Source organism: Cervus elaphus, chromosome 8, assembly GCF_910594005.1.
Source record: "Cervus elaphus chromosome 8, mCerEla1.1, whole genome shotgun sequence".
NCBI lineage: Eukaryota > Metazoa > Chordata > Mammalia > Artiodactyla > Cervidae > Cervus > Cervus elaphus.
Window position 1 is genome coordinate 28,555,179 of NC_057822.1, and position 26,199 is coordinate 28,581,377.

Consider the following 26,199-nt stretch of genomic DNA (forward strand, 5'->3'; position numbering starts at 1 on the left):
TCTCTCCAGAGGGAAAGTGGGTAAGTGAATCATGGCTGGAGCTCTGGTCTGATGAGCAAAAAAAACCTAACAGGCGCCAAAGGACAGAGAACCCCATCTAGCTGCTTAGTAGTGCTTATGTGGCCCTAACCTCTCCTACTTCACACCAGAAGCTACCCTTTTTCCCCCTGAGGATTTAGATAAAACAGGGAAAAAAGGAAAATGATTACTGTATAAAAAAAAAAAACAGCGCATGACTTGTATTAGTGCTCCATGACATGCCTCCTACAGTCATGGTGCCGGCAACAGGAACACTCTGGCACACCTGCTTTCACCACTCAGCCCCATTTCAACTGCAGTATGAACCCACCAAGGTGTGCAAATGTGGCAACCCCGCCCGGCTCACCGAAGGTAATGTAGCCGATGTTGTCACCCACGGCGGCATCGGTATCTTTCAGCTCTAGGGGAGGTTCCCTGTGGCTGAAGAGGACCTGTGGGGCTGTGTGGCTGGCTCTGCGTCCTTCTTTGAACTCCTGCCAGGATGAAGCAAAAAGCAGCCAGAAGAGGATTTGGTGTGAGATGAACAGCAAGAACAGCAACCTATGCTCTGGGGTTTGCCCTGTGATGTGACCTCTGAGCCCTCTGTCTGGCAGAGGCTAAAAATGAATGACACCTAATGTGAAACACTGGTCTTCCCTGGTAGCTCAGCTGGTCAAGAATCCACCTGCGATGCAGGAGACCCCAGTTCGATTCCAGGCTTGGGAAGATCCCCTGGAGAAGGCATAGGCTACCCACTCCAGTATTCTTGGGCTTCCCTGGTGGCTCGGATGGTAAAGAATCTGCCTGCAATGTGGGAGACCTGGGTTCGATCCCTGGGTTGGGAAGATTCCCCTGGAGGAGGGCATGGCAACCCACTCCAGTATTCTTGCCTGGAGAATCCTCATGGACAGAGGAGCCTGGCGGGCTACAGTCCATGGGGTCGCGGAAAGTCAGACATGACTGAGCGATTCAGCACAGCACAACGTAAAATATTACCAGTGTTGGCTGCCATCAGTGCACTTCAGATTCAAAGAGGAGAGATCACAAAGTACTTAACAAGTCCAATCTTCAAAGAGTGAAGAAAAGCACTGTTAATTCTCTTCCCTTTCTTTTGTTTTGGAAAAATATGCATGATAAAATTACTTCTGAGGCTAAATAGACAACAAATTGCAAAGCACTCGGAGAACCAGATTATGTTCAGGATAAGGATGACAGTTTATTAGTTTCTTTTGATTTAATATGAAAGGAGGTTATATTTTTCAGGAAATTTGATTAAGATGTCAAGTGGAGCTCAAGTAAGAGCTCACCCTTGACAAAATGTATCCACCCTCAGCAAACTACAGAAAAATGCCTAAGGATGTCAAAACCAAGCCATTCTTCCCCGTCCTAACTTCCACATCTCAAGCGTTCCCAATCCATACATTCCTGTATAAACAGGTAAGGGACACGAGGCATCCCTGTCTCAACCCAGATCTGTAATAACAGGACTGGACTTTCCAGCAACGCCAGTAAAACCTATGGTTTAAACTCTCTGGAGGACAGAAAGATGGAACCAAAAGTTTTCCAAGGTCCCCGAGTTTTCTGAGCGTACTGAGAGCAAGTCATATAGCCCTTCAGTCTACAACATTCCTTCTACTGCTGCCCAGATATAACGTTCTCTCCAACAGCCTGGGCACAGCTGGCTGCTCTCCTGTGGGGAGAGCAGCTTTTCTACAAACCTCTACTGTGATATTTCACTATTCATTAATGCATCTGGCTTCCCTACCAGGTTTTAAGCTCCTCAAGTCAAGGATTCTTTTATTCATCTCTGTACCTAGTCCTCTGCCCTTCAAAGAGGCTGTCTAGCACAAGAATGAGAAAGCAAGCACCACTCCCCTAGCTGACAGAGCCAGCACACTGTGAAGGAAGGAGCAGGGACTACACTTCCACCCGCAGCAGGACACACACTGGTGGGCAAGCCCTCAGCAGCAGAAACGTGAAGGAAGGATGCTGCCTGAGGAGGTCTAATGCCCAGTCGGGGAGCTCGTCTTTTTCACCCCCTGCCTTCTGAACTCCTCGTGTAGCTTCCAAAGGTTGGTGGGAAATAACATCACTGGGTTAGGTGAGCTCCCCTCTGAACTTTGATCCCCAAAGGAAAAATATCTGAAGAGGGAGGGAAGGATCCAAGATAATTCAAAATGGAAATCCTTAAAGCAAAACTGCTGAAATTGCCCTTCTCTAGAAAATACCGTTCATTCTGCAACTGGGTTGGGAGGTTCTCTAACTTCTATCAGTTTCCCTCTTTTAGCCCCGGCAGGGAGAACAGATAAAAACTGCCTGCCAGCACTTTGTGTTTCATAAGTTTCTTGAATGCTCCAGTTCACTGGTACATGTGGCATTCACAACCAGATGGCAGTATCTGTAAACCCGTGGGGACTTGGCAGCACTTCTCAGTTTTGTACCTGGAGAGTGATACATTTCAGAGTTGGTTAACAATATACTGACTTGGGGCTATAATTCAAGCAATCTCCTGCCTTTGTTTCTCCTTGGTTTTTCTCTCTTACACAACACTTAAAGCCAATCAACCCACCAACCCAGCGCTTTTGCTTTAAGAGTCTTGTTACATATGTATCAGCAATACTGCCTCTTTTTTCTTCCTTTTTTTCTCTTTGGGGCATCACAATATTATTTCTTTCTTCCATCAAAGCACAACTGACCACAGCAGCTCAGAATAAACCCAAATATACACAGAAATTAAGTATATGATAAAGGCAGCATCTTAAACCAATAGTGTAAACATGGACTTTTAAACAGCTGCCACTGGGACAGGGAGTAGTCACTTAGAAAAAAAGACGGCTCCACCTTTCATATCATGCACCAAGAGAAACTACCCATAGGCAGTAAGATTTACACATAAAACATGAAACTATAAAAACACCAGGAAAATAATGCAGGTAGATTTCTTTACAACCTTGCAGTAGGGAAGGCGTTTCTAACTATGACTCAAAACCTAGAAGCCCCAGAGGTTGATCAATTTCACTACATGAAAATAAAGTTCTACCTGGGGGAAAACCAAACAACAAAAACAACCCACGAAGTCTAATGACTAACTGGAAAAAAAAAAAATCTGCAACTCTTATCACAGACAAACGGCCAGTCTCCCAAGTATGTGAAGAAACTGAGAAAATCAATAACCCAATAGAAAAATGGGTAGGGGCCATCAAGAGACATCTCACAAGAAAAGAAAAAAAACAGCCTTCAGCGTTAAGAAAAAAAAAAAGATGGTTTGACTGTGTTCATAAGAGAAAGCAGAAACCATTTTTAACCTGTCAGACTGGCAGAAATCCACAAGTTCAGCTCCACTTTGGGAAAATGGACACTCATGCATTGGAGGTGGGAGGGAAATGACATAACCTCTCTGGAGAGGGGGTTGGCAATGCTACCAAAATTACTCACTTTGCCTCAGGGTCCCCAGTTCAGGAAAATATCCTACAGGTGTAACCCCATATGTACACAGGCAGCAAGGATCCTCAGAATAACATCTTCAGCACTGCCTACGAGGCAAACTGCTTGTCTTGTCCTGAACATATAGTAACCAGTGGTTTCCACTTAATTTTTCTTACCTACTGAACTAACTTAAAGATCTAGTTATATAAACAATTCTGGTTCACCAATCTCTGAAAGGGTAACTACTGCTTTTCAAGGTAATGAGTGCTGAAATGATATCTACCAGGTTTTCTCTGATGCTCACAGCTCATATACCTACAAAGGTGAGCACCAGCACATCCATAAGAGTGGGGAATGCCCCTCCCTGTCTTTTTCCAAATGACAGCAATAAGCATCCCTCCAAGTCAGCCTGACAAATGACAAGGGAGGGATGGCATTCTGACCAGGCTGGAGGTGCATGTCAGCATGGGAAACAAGGACCCACAACAGACAGACAAGTGACCACGACCAGCCTTCCCAGGTCACGGCATTCTAGGCTAGGCATTCACTGCTCTCCTTTTTCCTAGAAATTTAAAATAACTAGGCCTAGGACAGTGCTTGATTTATTTTGGAGGGGAAAACCAGCAAAATAAGTGCACATTACTAAGGTCATTTCAAGTAAATTACCACTGCCTCTGAGTCTGGAGAGGGAGGAAGGGCAGACGGCTTCCTGGGCACCGCCTTTTCACATGGGGCCAGGCCGTCACTCACTGGAGACACTGTCGGTACAAAAATGCAGACCTTCTTTTCTCTTTTAGACAAGTGTCCCACCACATGGACTCTGAGGGAGAGCATAAGTTCACATGCAAAAAAGAATACTCAAAATTCTCCTAAGGAACAAATCTCCAGTACACTCTCCAAGACAAGATCTGTTTAAAGTATAAAAATAAGTTAAGATGTTGTCTGGAATAAAGTGGAAGAAGACTGGTAAAAAAAACCCAGCCAAATCTAAATATATACTTCATAGGTTTTAAAATTAGCTTGTCAGTCTGGATTTAGCCCAATTTCTGAGCTACTGCATTTAATTCCCCTGTCAATTCTGCATAAAAACACATGAAATGCCTGTCTGAGGTTTACATTTAGGACCTAAGACATACATATCTATGTGTCCGCACACACACTTTTGAAAGTTTAGTACTCTCAAACGCTGTGTCAATATTCTGATTCTTCTGCATGGGCACTACAAAATTAGTTTCTGATTAATTAGCTTAACACAAAAAGCCACTACAGATGGTCAAATGGAGAATATCCCTTTTGAAGATTCCCCTAGCCACTTAGAATGCCTACACATAAAGTATTCTCACTATATTAAGCACAATTATTTTTCAACTCAACCTGGCAAAAGAGCTTCTGTCCTGGAATTCTTAAATTTCATTACCCTGCCAAGGAACAGAATGAACATACAAAGTTTTGTGTTTTTTTTTTTTTTTTAATTTAACCTCTGTACTAGACTTTGAATGCTGAGCTGTCTCATAAGAAACGAGCCAGGATACCACTTCACCAGTGAGCTCTCATGTCCTAAAGCCAGCAACTGGTTAGCAGACAGCATGACAAAGCCACAATGGTTGTTGTATTGTGTCAGACCTGAGTCCAACCACACCAGAAATCCAATTACAAAATGTCCTGCTAACACCCATTACTCTTCTAGTAGATGAGCTGCTTCTGAGGGAGGCGCTCCATGGAGACCTCAGCCAAACTCAGGCCCATTCTCTTCACTGCCAGTTTGACAACTCTACGCTATTAATGCATTACCTACCACCTAAGAATTTTCTCTAGATTCCATTCTGAAAAGACTTTAGGACTGACAAGCCAAGCCAACAAACCTTGCTAGAAGCTTGAAGAAAACTTAAGAGGGCAGGAAACGTGACCAAGCTTTAAATCAAAGACCCCATGGCAGGAAGGCTATTTCATATTCAGTCATCTTGTTACTATGTGCTATGCTTAGTTGCTCAGTCATGTCTGATTCTTTGTGACTCCCATTCTGTAGCCCACCAGGCTCCTCTGTCCATGGGGATTCTCCAGTCAAGAATACTAGAGTGGGCTGCCACTCCAGGGGATCCTCTTCCAGGGGATCTTCCCAACCTAGGGATTGAACCCAGGTCTCCCGCACTGCAGGTGGATTCTTTACCGTCTGAACCAACTCTAGTTCAGTCCCGGAAAAGGGCTAAAACCACTAAGAAAAAAAAATTCAGTGAGCTTGATGGGGGACTGTTTAAATCAAGTTTCAACATCAATGGGGCTGCCAGTTCTTATCTTTTTAAAAAAATATCTACTTATTTACTATTTAGCTGTGCTGGGTCTTAGTTGTGGCATGTGGGATCCAGCTCCCTGACCAGGGATCGAACCTGGGTCCCCTTGCATTGGAGTGAGGAATCTTAGCCACTGGACCACGAGGGAAGTCTCTTTGATGGCAGGGTGTAAGTCACCAGGCTTACATCTCCCCGCCCCAAGATGTCTGCTCCATACCTGCATGAACACCTTTCCAATGACCACATCGTCGTCATCCTTAAACACTGTGCTGAAGACTACTGTGACTCTGTCCTTTTTTGACTCAACATACCTGAGGGAACAAAACCCACAAGTAAGTACAGAATCAGAACAGGGTTTTGTTGAGAACTTGATCTATAAGCGAGGCAGGAGGGTAAAGTCATCATAAACCTTTTAATTCATAAAACAAGGTGTGCTAGTGAGACTGATTATCTATGGCCACGAAGTCAGTACAATAAATGCAAACTTTACGTGAGGCAAGAGATGAAAATCACCCAAAGTGGACGTTATGAACTTGTCTATATGGTATGATTTGGAATCCAGAGTTAGCTGATTCTCAGAACCCCACTTTAAAAAAAATATTTCTTAGAACCTATAGTTACCCTCAGCCTCCTGATTACCCAGCTAAATTATAGAAGGGGACTCAAAATGTTAGTGCCTTAAAGGAAGTGCTAGATTCTCTTTTTATCTTTTGCCAACTTTCTGTAGACAAGGAGAAGTGGCCTTCTCCTTCGCCATACCATCTACATCCTGGGTTAAAGAATTTTATGAGAAAGATACTTTGGGGGGCTTCACACAATATAGTTTAAGGTCTGACTTAGCTGAACATCTTTTGGCAAGCACATGTGACAGACACAACGAAGTTTCAGGACCAAATTCTACCTATACTCACATGGTCTCATCATCCCTATAATGGATAACTGCCCTGTTCTCCCCTTCCTTGCCCTCTTCTTGGAACTGGAAGTATTTCTCAAAGACAGAGGCAAAACAGTTTCGTTTCAACATGCCAGCCTGATGCACGATGGAATCCTTGGATGCAGGCAGATTTTCAAGGTCGTATAGCAAAGAGACATTGTATCCTGGAGGGGAAAATAAAAACACCCAGTAGGTATATTAAAAAAAAAAACAACAAATGCAGTCCACGTCCATCTTCCTCAAAGGACAAATGAGGTGAAATAAAACCTTAATTCTTGTAAAATTATTGTAAATATATATAGCTAATTAACAGATACCATGCAACAATCTAAATCAGTATTAAAGATGACTGATTACAAATAAGGAATGGGAGGAAGTCATAATCCTGGAACTTTTAGAAATTTAATGTTCCAGACACAATCGTGAAAGCAGGCTGAATATGCTATCAACCTATTAATGAGTTTCATATTTTTCTCTGATGGTTTATCATGCCAAGTGCCAACATGGTGAGCAGCTTGGTTGCTTTTTGATAAAAAAAAATATACCTGCCTGCATGCCATTGCAAACCCTGAGAATGGAAATAGGGCAAAAACCTAAAAGGGGAAAAAAAAAAAATCTGTATACACCCCAAAAGATTTATTTGTGTACACTGTAAATTTTTCCAAGTGTTTTAAAACATTTTACTTCATTTGATCTCCATATGAGTTGTATGAAACAGGCCAGATATAGTTATTCTCATTTTAGAGGGAAAAAAAGGTTCAAAGAAGCCAAGTGCCTAGGATGCTTTATTATGTAATTGAATGACATATACCTGCCCAAAAGCCTGTAGATGATTTTGCAAGAATATCTGTCCATCACTTAGGATCATTTCATATTCTAAACAAATGATGGGAATAATTTTACCAGAACTGTACAGACTTCACATTTCCAAGTTTCTTAGACCTTTATACTTTGTTACCATTTAATACTTTTCTAAGAGCATTCCTGAGGTCTGTGTTTTGGGGATCTATCCTCACTGACAGCATCAACTGGCTATCTAAATCTCTGTTCTAGACAGGGTTTAGCACATTCCTGGCACTCCAAAATTAAATAATATCAATCATCCTCCAGTTTTGGATACCTGAAAACCAGATAAAGAAATAGACCACAAGATTAGATTAAAAAAAAAAAAAAAAGAAAGAAAATATTTAAAGCTGGGGTTTGTTAGTTTTAAGAAGCCAAATAAAACAAACTAAATAAAACTATAACTGAAGCCAGACTTAAGTCTGGCTTCCAATATGATAAAGAAAACATGATGAGAATGAAGAAAAGTAAAATCTAGTATGGCTAGCTGAGTTTTCCAAACATGCCTAGATAAACCCATAGAGAAAAATCCAGGTCATACTCTGCTTGTTCTGATAGATTTTAGGATCTGAGTGGTGACAAGAACATCCAAGAGTTCCTTTACGCTTTTTCTGCTCTAGTTATTTTTCTTTCTGAAATTCCCTGATTCCTCTCAGAGCCCACACTGTTATTTATCTTTTGGCTTTTATTTCTGAGATATGTTTGTACCATCAATTTGGGGAAGAATAAATTTCAGTATTCTTTATGGAGCACAAAGTTCTCATAGGCAAATACTCCAAGTAACAAGTTACATTCCAAAGGCACTTTTCTTTATTAGCTACTTTGTTTCCAGAGCAGCATATAAGAGTCAGGGGAAAGTATTCTAATGGGGATGGTGAGGTGCCATCATTTTTTCTTTTTTTTTCTTTTTAAAGTAACTGCTGTTAAAAAGAGACAGATACATTTTCCTTTTTAGAAAGATTTGTTAAGTCAAGGTACCAGTCATAGGATCTGAGTAACAAATATTACATTCAAGCAGTCTTACAACTTGGTCCTCACTATGGGGCCTGGCTATAGATGCCTCAAAATTCAAAACTACTACTTAATCATAGGGATAAAAATACTGTTCCCTTTTTTTCCTCTTTAAGTTTCCTTTAAAGCTATACAACATAGCTCTTCTAATCAAGGAGGCACAGATCACTGATTAGGGGCTGAAAATTTTATTTGAAAACGTGAAAATAGCTGTGAATATTCCTTTTCCTTCTCCAAATGTGCTGTGTACAAAGGTGTTACTGGGGGCTGGGAGGGAGAATCAATGTTGGCTTAATCTTCTCAAAAGGCATGTTAATCACTATGGGCAAACAAAGGTGGCCCTTTGGCTGAAACATTAACAAAGAGTCAATGTTAAAAACAGCATACATCAACTCTCTGTGTGACTACACCAATAACGTGTATCCATTACTGGACAATGCAAAGCCGCTTAAATGCTAGGTTTATGGAGACAGCTAAAGTGGGACCGTGGGCAGGGAGGCCTGGCGTGCTGCAATTCATGGGGTCACAAAGAATCGGACATGACTGAGCAACTGAACTGAACTGAACTGAAAGTGGGACCTGAACTCATGCAGAAATATTCATAAATAAGTAACATTTACATAAAATCTGTTGGCTAAAAAAAGCATAGCACAAACAGGACGAATTTCTTTCCAAGTCATTCCATAGCCATTCACATTACTTACATACCTGATTCTGGATTTACCAAGTAACTTCCGTACACCCTCTTTAATAACTAGAAAATAGAAAAACAAGTATGTCATACAAATACATATCAACAAGTATGTTAATTCAAAAGAGAATTTCATTATTTTCAAAGCACCATGCATGCCAAGTTTTTCCTAAGCCAGCATTCTTCCTAACTTTCAAAAGGCGAATGGGAAATAGGATACAGGGAGGGAAGAAGATTTATCTGAGTTATCAAGCAAATCACTCACAAAACTTCGATTAACTCCAAAAGGTTAGCACCTGGTCACCCCCTTTATATGGTCTGTTCTCCTCCAGATCTTATATTACACATAATTACCCTTTTTCTTTTTCCCCAAGAGAGTAGAAGGATGCTGAACTCAAGTGAGAATAGATCATGTTAGTTATCAACCAAGTATAGGCCAAACCACTAACTCAGGTGAATGAAATGGTAAAATCAGAACTGTCAGGAACTGATTCTGGTTAGCCTGCTTATCTTGAATGCTTTAAAATTATTTTACTACCAGCTTTTTTAAAGGCAAAAAGCAATGGATAATTCAATCTTAGCCAGTTATTTATACTGTGGGGGTCCACAGAAGGGTGTACTCTCTAAATGTTTTTTTTCTCAAAACCAATCCTTACAGCTGGCTATTTTCCAGGTTTTTTGGAGTAAATGATAAAACAAGAGTCCCTTTTACACCTTCTTATTTTTTCTCTGCCAGTGTGATTGCTCTTCCTGGCAGGAACTGCTCTGAGGCTGAGATGGTTTAAGAATCAATCTTTTTATTTGGGAAGGAACAGTTCTGACTTAAATGTTATTGACACATTAAGCAGGAGAAAAGGCAGTTATTTGGAGAGAGAAAAATTAAAGTCACTAGAATTCAATAACTTCTCGGTATTTAATAGTTTTTATTACGTTTTAGAGGCAAGACATAGACAGGTCTTATTTCCGTCTCAGTAAAATCTTGAACTTAGGGAGGGAAGGAGTCAGCATTATTCCACAGTAAGGCAGAATGGAGGCCAATATGTCAATACTAACCCCCAGTCGTATAACAGGCTGTGGGATTTTGTCTCTATGCATCCACTTTTTAATGGTGTCACCACAAATATACTAATAACGATCCTCTTGCATTTTCTGGGATACCAAAAAAAAAGAGGTATTCGAATCTAAGTTACCAAGTTAAAAGTGAACAAGAGGTGGGAAGGGGGTTCAGAAAGGGGAACACATGTAAATCCATGGCTGATTCATGTCAATGTATGGCAAAAATCACTACAATATTGTAAAGTAATTAGCCTCCAACTAATAAAAATAAATGGGAAAAAAAATAAAAGTGAACAAGAGCATAAACTTGCTTTAATTATAAGAGTAGTGTGTGCTTCTCAGAGCCCATCTCCAGCATCTGGGGACTCAGAACAAAGAACTGAGCAAATGTCAATGCTTTTCTTCTAATCTTATTTTCAGTGTTCTCTCCAGGTTTTAAAAACACATATGATATACAAACCAGGAGCCATTTATTTCATGTCCCATTTTAAAGAATTATCATATAGTACATTCTTTCTCCTCATTCTTAAGTAGTTTTTAGTACTCCACATATTTATTTAACCGTTATCCTACAGCTGGAACAAAGTCTCAACATGCAAAACCTGGACAGTAGGGTGGACTTCACAGCATGAATCAGTGACCACACTTGTGTTATGTAAAGGCAAAAGGTAACTAATGCCACACATAGTTCCTATTTGGTGACCATACACCCACTGTGAGGTATCTCTTACAGAAGAGGAACTAAAGGGAGAAGTTCAAGGTCATAGAATCTATTGGTGGCACAGAGATTTGACTTCAGGTGCCCCATATACCACTTCTCCTAAATCACTTCAGGGTAAAAAAAGTAGTACCCATGTCCCATTAATAATTTTAACTATCTACAATTCTGTACTATGTGTACTTAGAGGAAGGGAAAATCAGATGTGGGAGAAACCACGGCTCCTAGTTTAGGTTCCAAGTTATTCAGTTAAAGCCCAAGATACTAAGTTAATATTCTGAGATCTAAGCAGTTTTTAGAACCAAAATTATACCATGGTCAACTCCTCTGCTCCCTCCTCTTGGCAAAACCAGCCAACGCTTCCTAATTCACTTCACTTGTACTTTTAACTGTGATTCACTTTGCACCCCCTCTTACAACTTGACACCAGGAAATCAGACCTTCCCACCTGGCAGCTGAGGCTTTCTGCTTTGAAAAAAGGCCTGTGACAAAGTAACAAGCTTCCTGTGGTTATCACAGGCTGGTCACTGTTTAACCAACCCAGGGAGCCATTTACCCTGCACTCTGCTGCAACACAGCCAATGGTTACCTATTCCACCCACTTGAGTGGGTGAGGTTGGTTCTCTGACCCTTGTGGTAGCTACAAGAATAGCAATGTATTCTGGAATTTCACTGTAAGGAAAGCAGACTGGAACAAAGATTTAAGAAATCTAGCTTAACACTTTCTCTCCCTCCCCAGGATTGTTTTTACTGCATCAAGATCTTTAAAGAGAGGGGAAGGTCTAGGGGGAATGATCACACAGTTTTGCAGTTATCTGTTCAAATGTTCAACAGTTCTTTCTAGGTAGTTGTCTTCTACTTCATCTAAAGCAGGGCCACCTTAACTGCCATTTATTTCCTCTTGATCTTCATCTGGTAAAGAGTTAGCCGGTCTCACATTAGTAATCTTTCAAATTCGTTAAAAGACTTAAGTCTTTCTCCTGAGGCTCTTTCTTTTTAGCTAAAATAACCCTGAATGCAAATTCTCTAAACCATTCTTCTTCTCTTGAACTTGAGGAAAAATCAGAGAAGGTTTTAGCTGTTCCTTTGAACTTCCAGGGCAAACCAACTGCATATGAAGAAGTAAGGGAAGTGACCGTGTATGGCTGTTGGTATCTGGCTTGGTTAACATTAATTTTAGTTTTTAGTATCGAGATTTTGATCATATGTTTTTGTTAAACAGCTCTTTCATCACATAAATTTTAAGTAAGTTAAAAGCTACTACTCTCAGTAGCATGGAAACATATACACCACTGTATATAAAATAGATAGCCAATGGGAATTTGCGGTATGATTCAGGGAACACAAAATGGGGCTCTGAAACAACACAAGAAGGTGGGGAGGGGTAGGGGGCGGGTGGGCGGTTCAAGAGGGGACACATGTAAGCCTATGGCTGATTCATGCTGATGTATGGCAGAAACCAACACAATACTGTAAAGCAATTATCATTCAATTAAAAATAAACTAACTTAAAAAAAAATATAACAAACTACTATTACTCTCAATCAGAAAGAAAATAGAAATGGCTGTATCTTCATTTACCACATTAAGGAGAACCTACTCTGTTAAAACTAGAAGATACTTGAAAACTGATTCAGGAACTGAGTCATACTTCCTGCTTTGAGACCCAACCACAACGTGCACACACTGGTGTAATAACATTTTCTTTCTTCCATAAATGGCTCTCCCCAGAGCAAATACAGTTCAACAGGAACCAAACCTATTGAAAGAAGTCAGTGAATAAAGCATGGCCGCCCAGAGTTTCTGAACACATGGACACCCTTTCTTATTTCCCCTAAGACAGTCATAAGGAAGAAGAGATACTTACAGAGGCCAGTTCTAAAGAGCATTAAATTTAAAAGCAGAAGGGCAGATTTGTTCCTAAATTTCTAGAATGAGAAATTATGCCTGTAAACTTGAAACAGACCAAGGTTATATACCTGCTTCTCAATGTAACAGAAATAGAACTGAATCCATCTCAGTCTTGCCATAGCTCTTTTTGTATTGGTCAAGGAAAAGTATTCTTTGCTACATTTTTTGAGAAATAAATCTGTTTTTGTTTTCACTGGTTAGAGAACATCTTTACTTCTTCAGTGTACAAAGCAGTCAAGCAGAGAACCAAAACCTTTTCTGAGAAACACCCTTCTTTATGACTAATGGAAATGAAGTCAAGAGCCCCTGGTTAGGTGAGCAAGCCACCCAGAGTGGCCAGTGCCAGTGTGGATGACTCAGTGCCGTGGATCTTCTAGGAGCGGCAAATTGCCAGGAAAAGGTGAGGAGGAAACAAGACTCCCAGGGAAAAGTGATCTGCAACTTACCTCATCAGCACCATGTGCCTGAAGTTCCTTGTAGAATTTCAAAGAAATACTGACCATCACTTTTGTTTTGTCTCCATTAGGATTTGAAATATGATAGAGGACTCCATCAAAATCTGCCAGGAGAGGCAAATAATCTTGCTTAGCTTGGGAATAGGGAATAACATCTCAAAGTGCCTGTCTACCTGTTGCAGGGCACAAGGAAATCTCCCTTACAAGTAGGCATGTAAGTAAAATGACGTTCATTTAAAATCCATGTGGAAAATCAGTAGAAACACTGAGATAAGAATTATCAAGAACTCATCTCTTTTCTCTAAAATTACAAAGCCATTTTTACTTTAATCATCACTTTGTGCTGAAAGAATTAAAAAAAACAAACAAGCAAACCTTTATTGTGATGTACTTTAAACATGTATAAAATATAACATACAACGAACCCCTATTCTTATCATGGCTTCAACAATTAATCAATATATATATGGCCAACCTTGTTTCACTTAGACACAGCCCTTCCCAATGATTTATTCTGAAGCAAATCTCACACATCATGTCAGTTCACCCATAAATATTTCAGAATACATCTCTAAAAAAAACATAACCCCAATTCCACTGTCATGCCTAAAAAAAAATATATTAAATATCCAGTCAAGCACTGAAATATTATCTCAAGAATTTTTAAAAAATATTGTTGTCTTATTTGAATTAGGATCCAAACAAGGCTCACACAGAGTGTTTGGCTAGCTCTTAAGTTCTTGTAATTCACAGGCCTCTCCTCTACATAGTTCTTGAAACCTGGGGCTGAGTGTCATTACTTTAGGCAGCTCTGGCATTGCCAGTTAGCAGGAGGGAAGGGGATGGTGCCTGGCCTCCAAGTCAGAGCCCTTCAGAGCTGCAAAAAGTTTTCCAAGATGACCCGGTTAAGCATCCCCATTTTATTAATAAACAGCATGACCAACGCCTCAAAGTTCACAGAGCAAGTGAGTAGTGTCAATACCCAATTCTTTCTAGGGAAAAGAAAGCACTAACCTCTCTCTCTGACTTGTTGAACAAGTCTCAAGTATTTTTGTGATTCCCTACTCCTCTAAGTGCTAGGTAAACTAAGATGATGGCTAAAGATACTAACATAATATTTCCAAATTTAAAAAACCTTAGTTTGTACCACAAAATTAAACCCAAACTTCTAAGATATCAGCAGGCAACTTTATATAGCTCACTAAATCCATGAATAATGATCGAAAATAAAAGCCAGAAAAAAAAAATAAACCTGACAATCAAGATAGGAGCCCAAATGTCAAAGTTTATTTTAGGAACAATTTTCTTTTCTATTTTTCATATTGTGCCTTCTGTTAATAGGCGAGATAAAGGATACTTACCTGCAAATGTTACTTCTACAGCTTCTGGTTTGTTTCTGCAAAATGAAATAAAAGTCCTTTAGTTAGCTAACTATATTGCTAGGACCTCCCTGGTGACCCAGTGGTTAAGACTCCGTGCTTCCAATGCAGGGGGCACGGGTTCAAACCTTGGTCAGGGAACTAAGATCCTGCGTGCTGTGCAACGTGGCCAACAAAAGGACATTGCTGCTTGCCTTCAGGGAGACTTGCAAAAGGCTCCTGAGCTTTATTTAAGATCAGACAACCTTGATCCAGGTACACAATTCATTTTCTCACGCACCTGAACCTCTGTGCTTACTAATGGTGAAAGACTGAAAAAAGGACAGACAGATAAAGCTTGTTTTGCAGCTTGAGTCTCTGCTGTGGTTGGGGCTCACCTTCAATTCTTAACTCCTTAAGACCATGACAGACACGTTTGTATATATGACTCACAAAATGCCCTCTTTTGTAAAATGAAAGGATGAGTTCAGGCCACAAAATGATGCAGTCCTATTCCATTTCAAAGACAATCTGTAAGTCTTCCTACACTGTGTTTCCCTCTCCCTTACATCACTTAAGTACTCACCACTCTCCTTCATGAAGCCCTCTTTGGTTCTACTCGTTTGTTTGTTTTGTTTTTTCTTTGCGGGGGGGTGGGGTGGGGTGGGGGGGTGTGTTTTTAAATTTCAGTGTTGTACTTTCTTTTTTTTTTTTTTTTTCCAGTGTTGTACTTTGATACAACATGTAGCACAAAGTAACAGCAAAATAACTGACAACAGTCAAGACACCTGTTTTCCAACTTTAGCCTTTTCTTCAGGACCATGTTTTCAGACAAATTAATGCCTGCATTCCTTCATTTTCTCACCTACTCATCTTTAAAATGGGAGAACACAAATGATCCTACCTACTTCACACAACTGCTAACGATAAAACAAGAGAACAGACATGGAAGAACTTTTCCTGGGGGGCACTGACGGTCTACCACTTTCAATGTGATTCCCAGCTGAGCCTGGTACATGGACTTCTGTTTGATAAATACTGCTGAGTTATTAACCCAGAAAGCATGACATATATCCAGTTAAAAACAATAATGGTCAATTAACCTCCAGTGAAAAGCTACTTCAAATGCTTTCCTCACTTCTCCTCAAAACCCAATGGTAGGAAACCAATGAAGACTCCATAGTTTTATTAGCTAACACCCTATAACTCAAATGATTCCACTTTGTTTTACAGGCCAGCAGACAAGATATACACACTTTCACATTTATTCTTGCCTAACTTGCTCAAGACCTCACCATCAAATGTGTATCTCTTTTACTATCTCCGCTCCCTCGTCTGCAGAAGGAACTAAGACTGAGCTGCCCTTCAGAGTTGCTGGGAAATAACAGAATAAATAACATGGTTTATGACTGTTAAAACGCTGCTGCAAAGCTAAACCATACCTCTCAAGGAAACTGGCTTCTATTAAACATATGTTAGCCCGGTTGTAAAATCAACCTATACAAATCACATATCGAGTTCCACTCTGCTTCTTCAAAGCCATCCATATGTGACTTAGGAAAAGTACTTTGGGTGTCTGAGAATCGAAGCATCAAGTGGGTTTATGGACAAGCAGTGAGTTCAGGATGTGATGAAAAGAACTAGATTCAGGATATGATGAAAAGAACTGGATAAAAATTAAAAGTTGTTTCTGATCTTTCATTTGAAACTGTAGCCTGGTGACTAAGGCGATGAATGACCAACCACCATTTCTCACTTCTAGAAAAAACAAGAGCAAAGCAAGAAGTAGAAACATTAATCTATGGCCCATTTGAATGAAACATTAAGAGGCTGCACAATGGGAGGAAGCACTGAAACACATTCTCCTGAAGAAGGCTGGCTGTGCCAAAGAGGCAGGGTGGAGGCTTATAAAAGCCCATGTTGTATCACTTAGTAGGAGGCTGTTTTTTTTTTTTTTTAACCTTTAAGCTTTAAGTCAGCCACAGAAGGACTCAGTTCCTCACTTTCTCACTTCATCAACTGACCAAGAAAAGATCAACTGTAGATAAAAAACCTTAAGGGTTCCAACATTTTGACTCTGAAATTTTGAATTTCTCTAGGTCATAAAGTTCCCTGAGCACTGATCCCCACTGGGAGAAGTCGCTAAGATCTATACTAAATGGTTTGCTGCTTGACTTGGGAATATTTGTCAAATCATTGCCATTAATATTTTAGTTTGCTATTTATGGCTGCATAGAGGTCGCAGAGGAGAGAGGCAGGCTGCTGAGGAGAGCACTGGGCTGAAGGAGTCCTCCTGAGAAGTCACCTGGGGGTTAGACTTCTGTCTAACTCTGTCCCTAACAAGGGGACTGCACTGAGTGGGAAATACACCATGACAGGGCTGTGGCTCAAGTCCAAGACCAAGTGTTTTGTGGTTTAAAAATCACGGAGCTACTGGGGAATAAACGCTTCCCTGGTGGCTCAGCTGGTAAAGCATCTGCCTGCAAGGCAGGAGACCACATGTAGCACAGGATTCCTGGGTCTGGAAGATCCCCTCAAGTAGGAAATGGCAACTCACTCCAGTATTCTTGCCTGGAAAATCCCATGGACAGAAGAGCCTGTACGTTACAGTCCGCGGAGTCGCAAGAGTCAGACATGACTTAGCGACTAAACCACAAGCAACCACAGACAGGAATAAGATTGGTCTGGGAGCAAGTGTACTCTTAACTGGCCAAAAGAATGTTAGTCGCTCAGTCGTGTCTGACTCTTTGGGACCCCATGGACTGTAGCCCACCAGACTCCTATGTCTATGGAATTCTCCAGGCAAGAATACTGGAGTGGGTTGCCATGCCTTCTCCAGGCGATCTTCCCAGCCCAGGCATCGAATCCAGGTCTCCTGCATTGGAGGCAGATTCTTTACCATCTGAGCTACCACAGAAGCCCCTAGGCCAAAAGGGCAAATAGTTATTTTCTGTTTGACTGTGTGCTAAAGTTTCAGGTGGTGAGAGTAACTTTAATCACAGAAAAAGCTTTTTCAGAGCTGACTCTTCACCTCAAGTTCTGTCGCTTACTGTAGCCACAGCAATGATACTCGTTAGCAAGCCAAAGGTTCCTCTTCTAGAAAATGGAGATTAAAAGCCTCTACCACAATGGCAACCCACTCCAGTACTCCTGCCTGGAAAATTCCATGGACAGAGGAGCTTTGTAGGCTACAGTCCGTGGGGCTGCAAAGAGTCGGACATGACTGAGTGACTTCACTTCACTTCACCACACAAAGCTGCTGTGAGGACTAACTGAGAAGTTACGGGGACGGCAAAGTTTCCCAACAAAGGTCTTATGACTCAGCTACAGATATGCTGAGATAATGATCCCATGGCCCTTAAGGCAGCCCAGTGGCAGGATCTCCAAGGCTAGACCATTTACCCAGATGTGACATACCATAACAAGGTCGGCAAATCACAGGGAAGGGTGCCTACACAATGCTGAATCCATCTACTCCCTCAGCAACTCCCAAGAGCCCCAGTTTTGTAAATTGTAAATCAGAGCTGCTATCTGTAACCCAGGCACATTCTGAAATGGAAGGAAACCATGTCAAACAATCAGGAACTGGTCAGCAAAACAAGGAGAAACAGAACCATATTAGTGTCAGACTGCTGCAGTGTCTGCAATCCTAGAGTAAGCCAGGTGGCTAAGTCCTCAGGGTTACTGACAGGACAGCACAAGACACTAAAACATACTCAATTGATTCAGATGGGTTTCAAGAGCCATTCTTAAATTCCTTTAGAAAAAATTTCTTCCTCTCCTTTTTCTAAGGAAGTTTCTAAAATGTCACTAAAGAACTCCTGGCAACTGTTATTATCCAATCCTCTTTCCTCATTAAGGATTTTGACGTTTTTACTCCTGAACACATCCAGTTCCTTGTTGTGCATTTATGTCCCTCTTCTAGTTACTGTTTCTATGAGCTGAATTAGAGGAGTTATTGAATACTGCTCATTATCTCATCATAAAGTTTTTGATTAATCTCCTTTAAGTCCTCTCTAAGGCTCCCATCATCCTTTTTGAGCAAAGCCTACAAAAATGGATCATATTAGGTAAGAGGTGGTCCTACTCTCTTAAGGTACATCTCAAAATAACGAAGAGGGTCTAAAAGCTGATTCACACAATGTCAGAAGAAGGATAAACTCCTAAAGAAACTGAGAACCATTCTATCTAGCTTCATCAAACATGTACTAAGCTGACTATACACACAGTAAGAATTCTGGGGAAACAAAGATGAAAGAACCATAGACCCTGCCACTAACAGAGTTGCAGGTTTCGTACACACAAAAGGAACACAGTTCTGGGGCCTCATGCCCAAAGTAGCTCCGAGGCAGCCAGAGAGTGGGCAGTAGTGTGTGACTACAGTGACCAGCAAAAAGACCAACCAGATCATCTCAGCAAGTCAGCTGCTACATCTAGTTTCTTCTAAATGCTTAAACAATGTCCTAATTCCAAACCACTTCACAGCAGTCTGTCTCCCTGAGGACACAGGCAGCATATTTGGGAATGAGAAGGTATCAGCAAGATTTAATTTATTCCTCGCTCAAATTTCTCCTCCCACAGTCCTCGCCCACCCCAACTGGCATGGCTTGCCTGCTGAGCTTCACTCCCCCTCACAGAAGCACAGCGCCCCACAATATGCACAGCTGTGGCAAGAAGCCAGCATGCACTTAAAATCAACAGCAATTCGCATCTGACAGCACTTCCTCAATTTTGCACTCCAGACTAGAGTGAGGTTGACAAGCCTAGCTTTGGAGGCTATAAAGGTTCTTGGTGTATATACAGTAACAAAAGAATTAAATTAATTTGCCAGAATACTTCTTTAATTGGGAGCCTAAGTAAGAATTCCTAAATGGTTGAAAAAAAAAAAACCAACCAAAAAACCTGACAAGACCTGCACATGAGGTTATCTGCAGTGTTGTGCACAGCTTCTTAATCACGGAGTCTCTCAGTGTCCCAGTCTCAGTGGAGGCTGTTGAGAAGACAATTTACCAATAATTACCACTTTGTGGGGACACAGGAATCCTCTCAATAAGCCACCTTTCCAGGAGTGTGGTGGGAAAAAAAAGAAAAGAGTAATTTGCCTGGAATGGCTCTCAGGCTTTGTCAAAACTGCCTCCATGTTAAAAGGTTTTCATGACCAAATATATTCTTAAACAACTTATGACAGAACTGCTTTACTCGAAGGAAATTTAGACTTTTAGAAGGACGTCACAGGCAAGAAGATCCAGCAAGATAACCTGAGAGGCATCATTTTTTTTCCTTTCTTGTTTCACACTGTACAACTCCCTTCAGTGCTCGCAGCCCACAAGTAAGGAGGCTGGGCAATGGTTCGAAGCTGCAATTTACTCTGGCATGGGTACACCATGAGAGGCCCACAGAGGAGGACCTGCCATAAATCCATTACCATGCTCCGAAAGGCATCACTTAAAATAAGATTAACTTCAAAAGGAAAATAACTGTGTTCTGAAATATATACTGCAGAGCTATTTTTAAGACTACCTCATGCTCACGTTTTCAGTAGCTGCAACAGGGCTGTCCAAGGGGACTTGCTGCAATAATGGAAATGTCCTACCTCTAGCTGCCCACATTTGACTGCTTCTAGCCATGTGTGGCAACTGAGCCCCAGAACTGTGGCTAGTGTGACTGAGGAGCTTTATTTTAATTCACTTTAATTTTTATTTCAACCTGACTAGCCATATGTAGTTACTGCCTATCACCAGGCATCGTGGAGCTGGAGGATTCACTCTGGGGAAGGCTGCGTAGAACCTCATTTCCCCAACTGGGAAAAGCAGGGCGGAGCAGACCTCTCCCAGCAGGTTCCCACAATGGCCAAGCCTTTCCAATCTCCAAGGTTTCTCCTTAGAGCTACTGCCTTTCTTTAATCTTTCTCTGATCTCCTTCCCAAAATGTGTCCCCCTAGGTTCTCTGTAACTCTGCCATACTCTTAGAAAGATCCCCCTTTCCTGTTCCTGTTTGGGGCTGAGCACTGAGAGAACCCTGTAAATGTTCATGGTTATCTAGTTATTATGTAATAATACTAGTTATTCTCTAAAAGTTCTGGCTAGGCATGCACCTTGATAAATAGTTAACTACTTGATAAATACTTAAATACTTTACTGCTGCCTCACCTTACTAGTATGCCTAGAAACTTCTAGGCTTCTAGGTGTTACATTTGCAATCCCAGGAAAACCCTACCTGTTAGGCTGAATATCACGGTCTCTTTTCAAAGTGATTTTCAGCAGAGTATGTTCTGAGTCCACTTACTTAAAGTCACATCTCAACTGGAAGACAGGCCAGAAAAAAACCCAAAATTTGCTGCCATGCCCTAAGATTTAACATTGTTACAACATATACTTTGTAAAAAAAAAAAAAAGTCCAGAAGTTCTAAATTATGCCTTCCAGACTTGTGTGACTACTTACTCCCAGCTGAAATAGTTAGTAGCTCTTTTTAAGAGTAATGTTCTAAAAAGAAAAGAGCTGAAGCTATGAATAATGGGCTACATTTCAGAGTCACAAGTTATTAATAAACAAGCAGATGTGAACGTACTCCTACACTACAAGGCATGCTTCTACTTGAAATGCACAGGCATTTATCTTGTAGATCAGTTTATAACCACCCAGGTCTCATTTTTCGCTAAACTTGAGAATTCACTTGACATCAGCTGTGAAAATGCAGAAGTTATTTTAACTTCCTCCTATGTGCTGCACTGCTCAAAAAAGTACACAGCAATCACCGAAAATAAGCCACTAAGCTGACTGGCTTGAACATTTAAAATGCAAAGAACTGGTAAGTGAGGCCAAAGACAAGAAGCAAGTCAGCCTAAAATATAAGCAACTGCAGCCCCTGGCAGGAAACAGTCACTACTGGTCACTGTGTTACTTCAAGGAAAGCTGTGCTTTGTTCTACAGATAAAACCTGTGGCCTTATAACAGAGATAGGAGACAACATATTCAATTTAAGAGGCAGGTAATAAGTATTTTTTTAAAAATGCCTCCAAGCCACAAGTTCATTATGTCCACTCAGAAAGTCCCTCCACCAATCCTCTCCCATCTGGGGCTCTCCAAGCACTTACTCTATTATTAGTTCCCAGTTCACCAGAAACGGTTTGCACTATTTCCTCAACTGTGTAACCAAGATGTGAAGTCCCATCCTCACACATGGGGAAATGAGGCCAAGGGACTGGCCACAAGCCATCAAAAATTAGAAGTTAAAACCGATTCTTTGGTTCATGTATTAAATATTATATTAGAAAAGCAAAGCAGCTTTGGGGGAGGAGGTCGTCTTCTACTGATTCTTGTGTCTGACAGCGAAGGTTGCCTTAGAAACATGTCCTAAAGCCTAGTTTCAAAAAGGCCAATGGTTAACAAACAGGTCTTATCTGAGAACTTTATTATAGACTCTGGAGGCTTTTAAGTGTGTATCTGGGCCGGAATGACTACAGAAGAAATCACAGACCAAGGGGTACGGTACAAAGATTTAAAAGATAACCAGATAGAGGACAGTGGGTGGGGAAAAAAAGAATCAGGACCTCAGAAGAGCGATAAGAAAGGAGTGGAGATATTGGGGGGACTATTAACTTTGCTCGAGAAATGTAACAAAATGACCAGTCTCTCTCACAGTAGGGTTCGGGGAAGTAAAACTAGAGAGACCAACGGGTTTTCCGGCTGCAAGGTAGGGCCTGCCTTAGTCTTCTCTCCCGCTCCTTTACACGAGAAGATGGGGGTGGGGAGCGAGAAGATGGGTGGTGAATCTGGGCCTGCCACCTTCTTTCCTCCCCCAGTGCTGGGAATTCCTGAAAACTCCTTCCAACCGGATCCCAAATGGGCTCTCTCTGGGTTCTGAACAATGACGGGGAATACAGAGGGAAGTGGTCCCCAGCTCGTTCCAGAGGGGAATGGGATCCTCCAGCGGAGAGTTCCGACCCAAGCTCCCCTCACATCCCACAGGTCTCCTGCCCTTTGGCACGCGCACTCCTGTCCACTCACTGCTTCCGCATCCCTCCTCTGAGCCTCTCCCCACGCATCTCTGCCCCTCACCCCACCGCGCCCAATCACCTCCCACGTCTAACCCCGCCGGGGCAGTCCCCACACCCGGCCAGGTCGCTCACCTCCCTCCTCTGGGACTGGAGAACTGAACGATCATCAGGGGTCAACTCTGCCTCCCCCGCCACCCACCGGCCCCAGGCGCGCGCTCACCCGGCGGCCGCGTTCTCGAACTTGAGCGCGAGCGTCTCCTCGATGATGCGGTTGTTCACCTCCAGCAGGATCATGGCGGCGGCTGCCCCGGACAGGGGAAGGAGAAACAAGGGCGGGTGAGGGTGGGTAAGGGAGGAAAGGACAGAGGGAGCGGCCCTGCTGCCCCTTGAGGAGGGGGGCTGGGTGGGGTAGGAGGTTAGGGGAGAAGGGGAAAGGGACCGGGGTGGGAGAAGGGGAAAATCTGCGCGCTGGCCCGCGCACGCACTGACTGTGGAGACACCCACCCACCCGACCGACCTGGCCCCTGAAGCCTGAACCCGCCTGCCGAGCCGCCGCCGCCGCCGCTGCCGCCTCACCGACAAGCCTGGTCCCCGCCCAGCCCCCGGCTCTAGCCGGCCACTTCCGCTCTCACACCCACTTCCGCTCGCCGCCCGGACGCGCGGCCCCGCGGCGCCATTTCCGCTCCGACCCCTCATGCACGCGCACGCAATCGCGCCGGGCAGGGGGCGGGGTGGAGGAGTGGGGCGCGGGGCGGGGGGAGTGGGTGCCGCGCTTGCGCACGCGCGATGCCGGTAGTCCCAACTCCTTCCTCTTGGCTAGTAACCCTACAGTCCTCTCGGGCTGCTGCCTTTCCCCGAGGTCCACCTGGCAGTCTGGTCCCGTACTCCCCAAATGTTTACCTCCACTCTTTCGGTCTTGTAATTTCAGAGACCCTGCAAGAAGCTCGCTCTTGTCATCTCCCAGCCAGCTTCTTTGCTCTCCGCTTGTCAGTGACCCTTCCTCGTACCACACCAATGGCTGTCCAGCGGCACCGTCGCGCATTCATTTCACCAAATGTGTGGTGGGCTCCTGCTCTGCGCTGGAGATACAGTGAAACACAAGAGGTCCCGCCCTCGAGGAGCTTATAGTCTGGTGAAGGAAACGAACACATTCTCAGTTTAGCTAACTACAGATTGTTAACAAGGTCAAGGAAGGAAAGGAATGAGGAGTCTCCGAAGTGAATAAGCCTGCCTGGATTCCTGTCATGCCTCCATTTCTGTGCCTAGAGTTTGCCTCCAGATGCCCCGAACGTGACTTTTCTCTGCCTTTGAAACCGTTTCATTCCAGTGCCTCTGCCAGAGACATACATTAACTTATCTGCATGTGGAAATGAACTCATTTTTGTGCTGCGGCTGTCTTATGCCTGTGCGCCTTGTTTTGTCTTTTTCTCCATGGAGAATCGAACAAATGTAGTTGAATTCTCTTTACATGTATTGATTTACTTTCTGCTACGTTCTCTTGATAAAGGGAGGGATGGGGAATGTAAAAATGAACAAATAACTAGCCCTTGTCATCAAGGCCCAGACAGCCCTTCAAAATGGATTTCTTTGCTTACCGACCATGGATAAACTTCCATTTGAAACTACTCCCAAATTATATGCTAATGTTTTAACATTGTTTATTGAACTAAAATAATGCAGATACATAACTTTAAAATACATACATATACTAGAAGGCTTGTAATGAAAAAAGTTGTTCCTTGGCCTACTCTTTTTTTTTTTTTTTAAACATGAATGCAGAACATTTATTGTAGCAAAATAAAACTTTAAACATTCATAACCACACTAAGCATTAACATGACTGATGGGTGTTACCCAGCTTGCTCAGATTTGGGGAAATAGTTCTATATAATTCTTGAAATGCACTGACCATTTTCCTAAAACAGTATGAAACTTGAATTTATATCAATTATCTTTCCTGTCTATTCAAAATCACTACATGTACAGACACCCTCAGTGAGTCACCCAAACCCAAGGCCTTTTATTACTATGAGAACAGCACAGCTCTTAGTTGCCAGTGGCAACATTCTTAAAAGTTAATGGATAAAAACCAGTAGATCACTAACAGGCTTTGACCTAGATCCTTCGCATTTGGAGCCAACTGAACTTTTACCTAGGTGTAAATATCCTTCAAACAACGCCTTTTTTTTTTTTGGCAACGTGCTGGACCTCAGTTTTGATGAGGAGACCGTAGTGAGTTCTCACTCATTTTGTTCAGATTTCCAAGGAATGCATGAGAGGGTGTCGTCATCGATCCCTGGCCTACTCTTTAGAGGCAATAGTCTCTACTCTATTACACATTCATCCAGATTAGATCCATATGTCTAAATAAATCCATATACTAATTCTTGATTTGTTCATTTTAAGGGTTATTTGTTGACTTCCTGCCATGACAGTTAAGAACATGAGTCTATCTCTTCTATTCTCCACCTCCCATATTTATGTAAAAATTTTAGTTAAACCAATAATCAGCATTTAAATTATGTATGCAAATACTATTTACCAATGACCCAATGTGTACTACAACTGTGCCTTATAATTTATACAGCCCTTAATTTTCCTAGAGTTAATTATTGCCTTTTTCCCCTTGCTTGTTAGTTTTTTGTATTATCTACAGTTGGCTGCCCCCACCCCTGAAAGTGCTCTTAAGACTCTGTCCAAAAGTCTGGCAGTTATTTTCTGTATACTCAAATACATAAGTTCTATTTCTTCTCTAGAATCTTTGTCCCAGAGTCTCCTTCCTCTTGTTTCAATCGGAACTGACTGCTCTCTAGACTTGCTGTACAGTTGTCATTCTGGGATTTTCCTGGGCTGGTTTTGCCCATTTCACAGATCCCATGCCTTCCTCTTTCTTAGTTTACTTCCTTGTTTTGCTGAGGCACCGCCTCTGGTAACTGAAAGGAAAAGGCATAGGGGGATATATTGGAATCTTCGCATATTTTAAAATCTATTTTATCTTAATACTTGATTTGTAGTTGAATTTATAGTTGGGCTGATTATTGAATTTAAGTTTTGAAAATAATTTCCTGTCATAATTTTGTGGGTATTATTCATTTTCTTCTACCTTTCAGGTTACTATTGTGAAAAGCCTTATTCCTATTCATATTCCCGATCCTTTGTATGTTACATCTTCTCTGCCTCTGGAGGCTTTAGGATTTTCTCTTTAGTCTGTGGGTTGGAAATGTTATAATGATTTGCTTTGCTGTGACTTAATTTTTTTGAACTGAGCACTTATTCAAAATGGAAGCTCATGTACTTTATCTTTGGAGGCAATTTTCTTTATTTCCTTGATAATTTCTTCTCCTCCATTTCCTTGTTCACTTTCTGGAATGCCTGTTATTTAAAAGTTAGATTTCTGGATTGATATTTTCATTTTTTTCTTCTGTTTTCTGTTGCTTTGGGTTGGTGTGTTTTATTTTTATTTTCAATTGTAAATATACATAATGTGAAATTT

At 41.9% G+C, this 26,199-nt stretch overlaps 1 protein-coding gene and 2 non-coding genes across 3 annotated transcripts in view; all 3 read right to left on the reverse strand.

Annotated features, from left to right (window-relative positions):
• The window catches only part of ARPC2 (actin related protein 2/3 complex subunit 2), a 28,037-nt gene extending 4,666 nt beyond the window's left edge, over positions 1-23,371 (reverse strand). Inside the window, exons 1-8 of the mRNA XM_043910083.1 lie at positions 23,224-23,371; positions 22,927-23,008; positions 14,713-14,747; positions 13,343-13,455; positions 9,229-9,274; positions 6,644-6,830; positions 5,950-6,043; positions 386-512 (exon numbers count right to left, since the gene is read on the reverse strand). Of these exons, the coding sequence (XP_043766018.1) occupies positions 386-512; positions 5,950-6,043; positions 6,644-6,830; positions 9,229-9,274; positions 13,343-13,455; positions 14,713-14,747; positions 22,927-23,000 (676 nt within the window). The 5' untranslated portion in view covers positions 23,001-23,008; positions 23,224-23,371. The remainder of the gene's footprint in view (positions 1-385; positions 513-5,949; positions 6,044-6,643; positions 6,831-9,228; positions 9,275-13,342; positions 13,456-14,712; positions 14,748-22,926; positions 23,009-23,223) is intronic.
• On the reverse strand, positions 20,003-20,139 carry LOC122699004. The gene has a single exon (XR_006342498.1). It is a non-coding gene; the product is annotated as a small nucleolar RNA SNORA42/SNORA80 family (small nucleolar RNA).
• Positions 23,372-24,910: 1,539 nt separating the features above from the next.
• On the reverse strand, positions 24,911-25,002 carry LOC122698986. Its single transcript, XR_006342485.1, has one exon. It is a non-coding gene; the product is annotated as a small nucleolar RNA SNORD116 (small nucleolar RNA).
• Between the last annotated feature and the right edge of the window lie 1,197 nt (positions 25,003-26,199).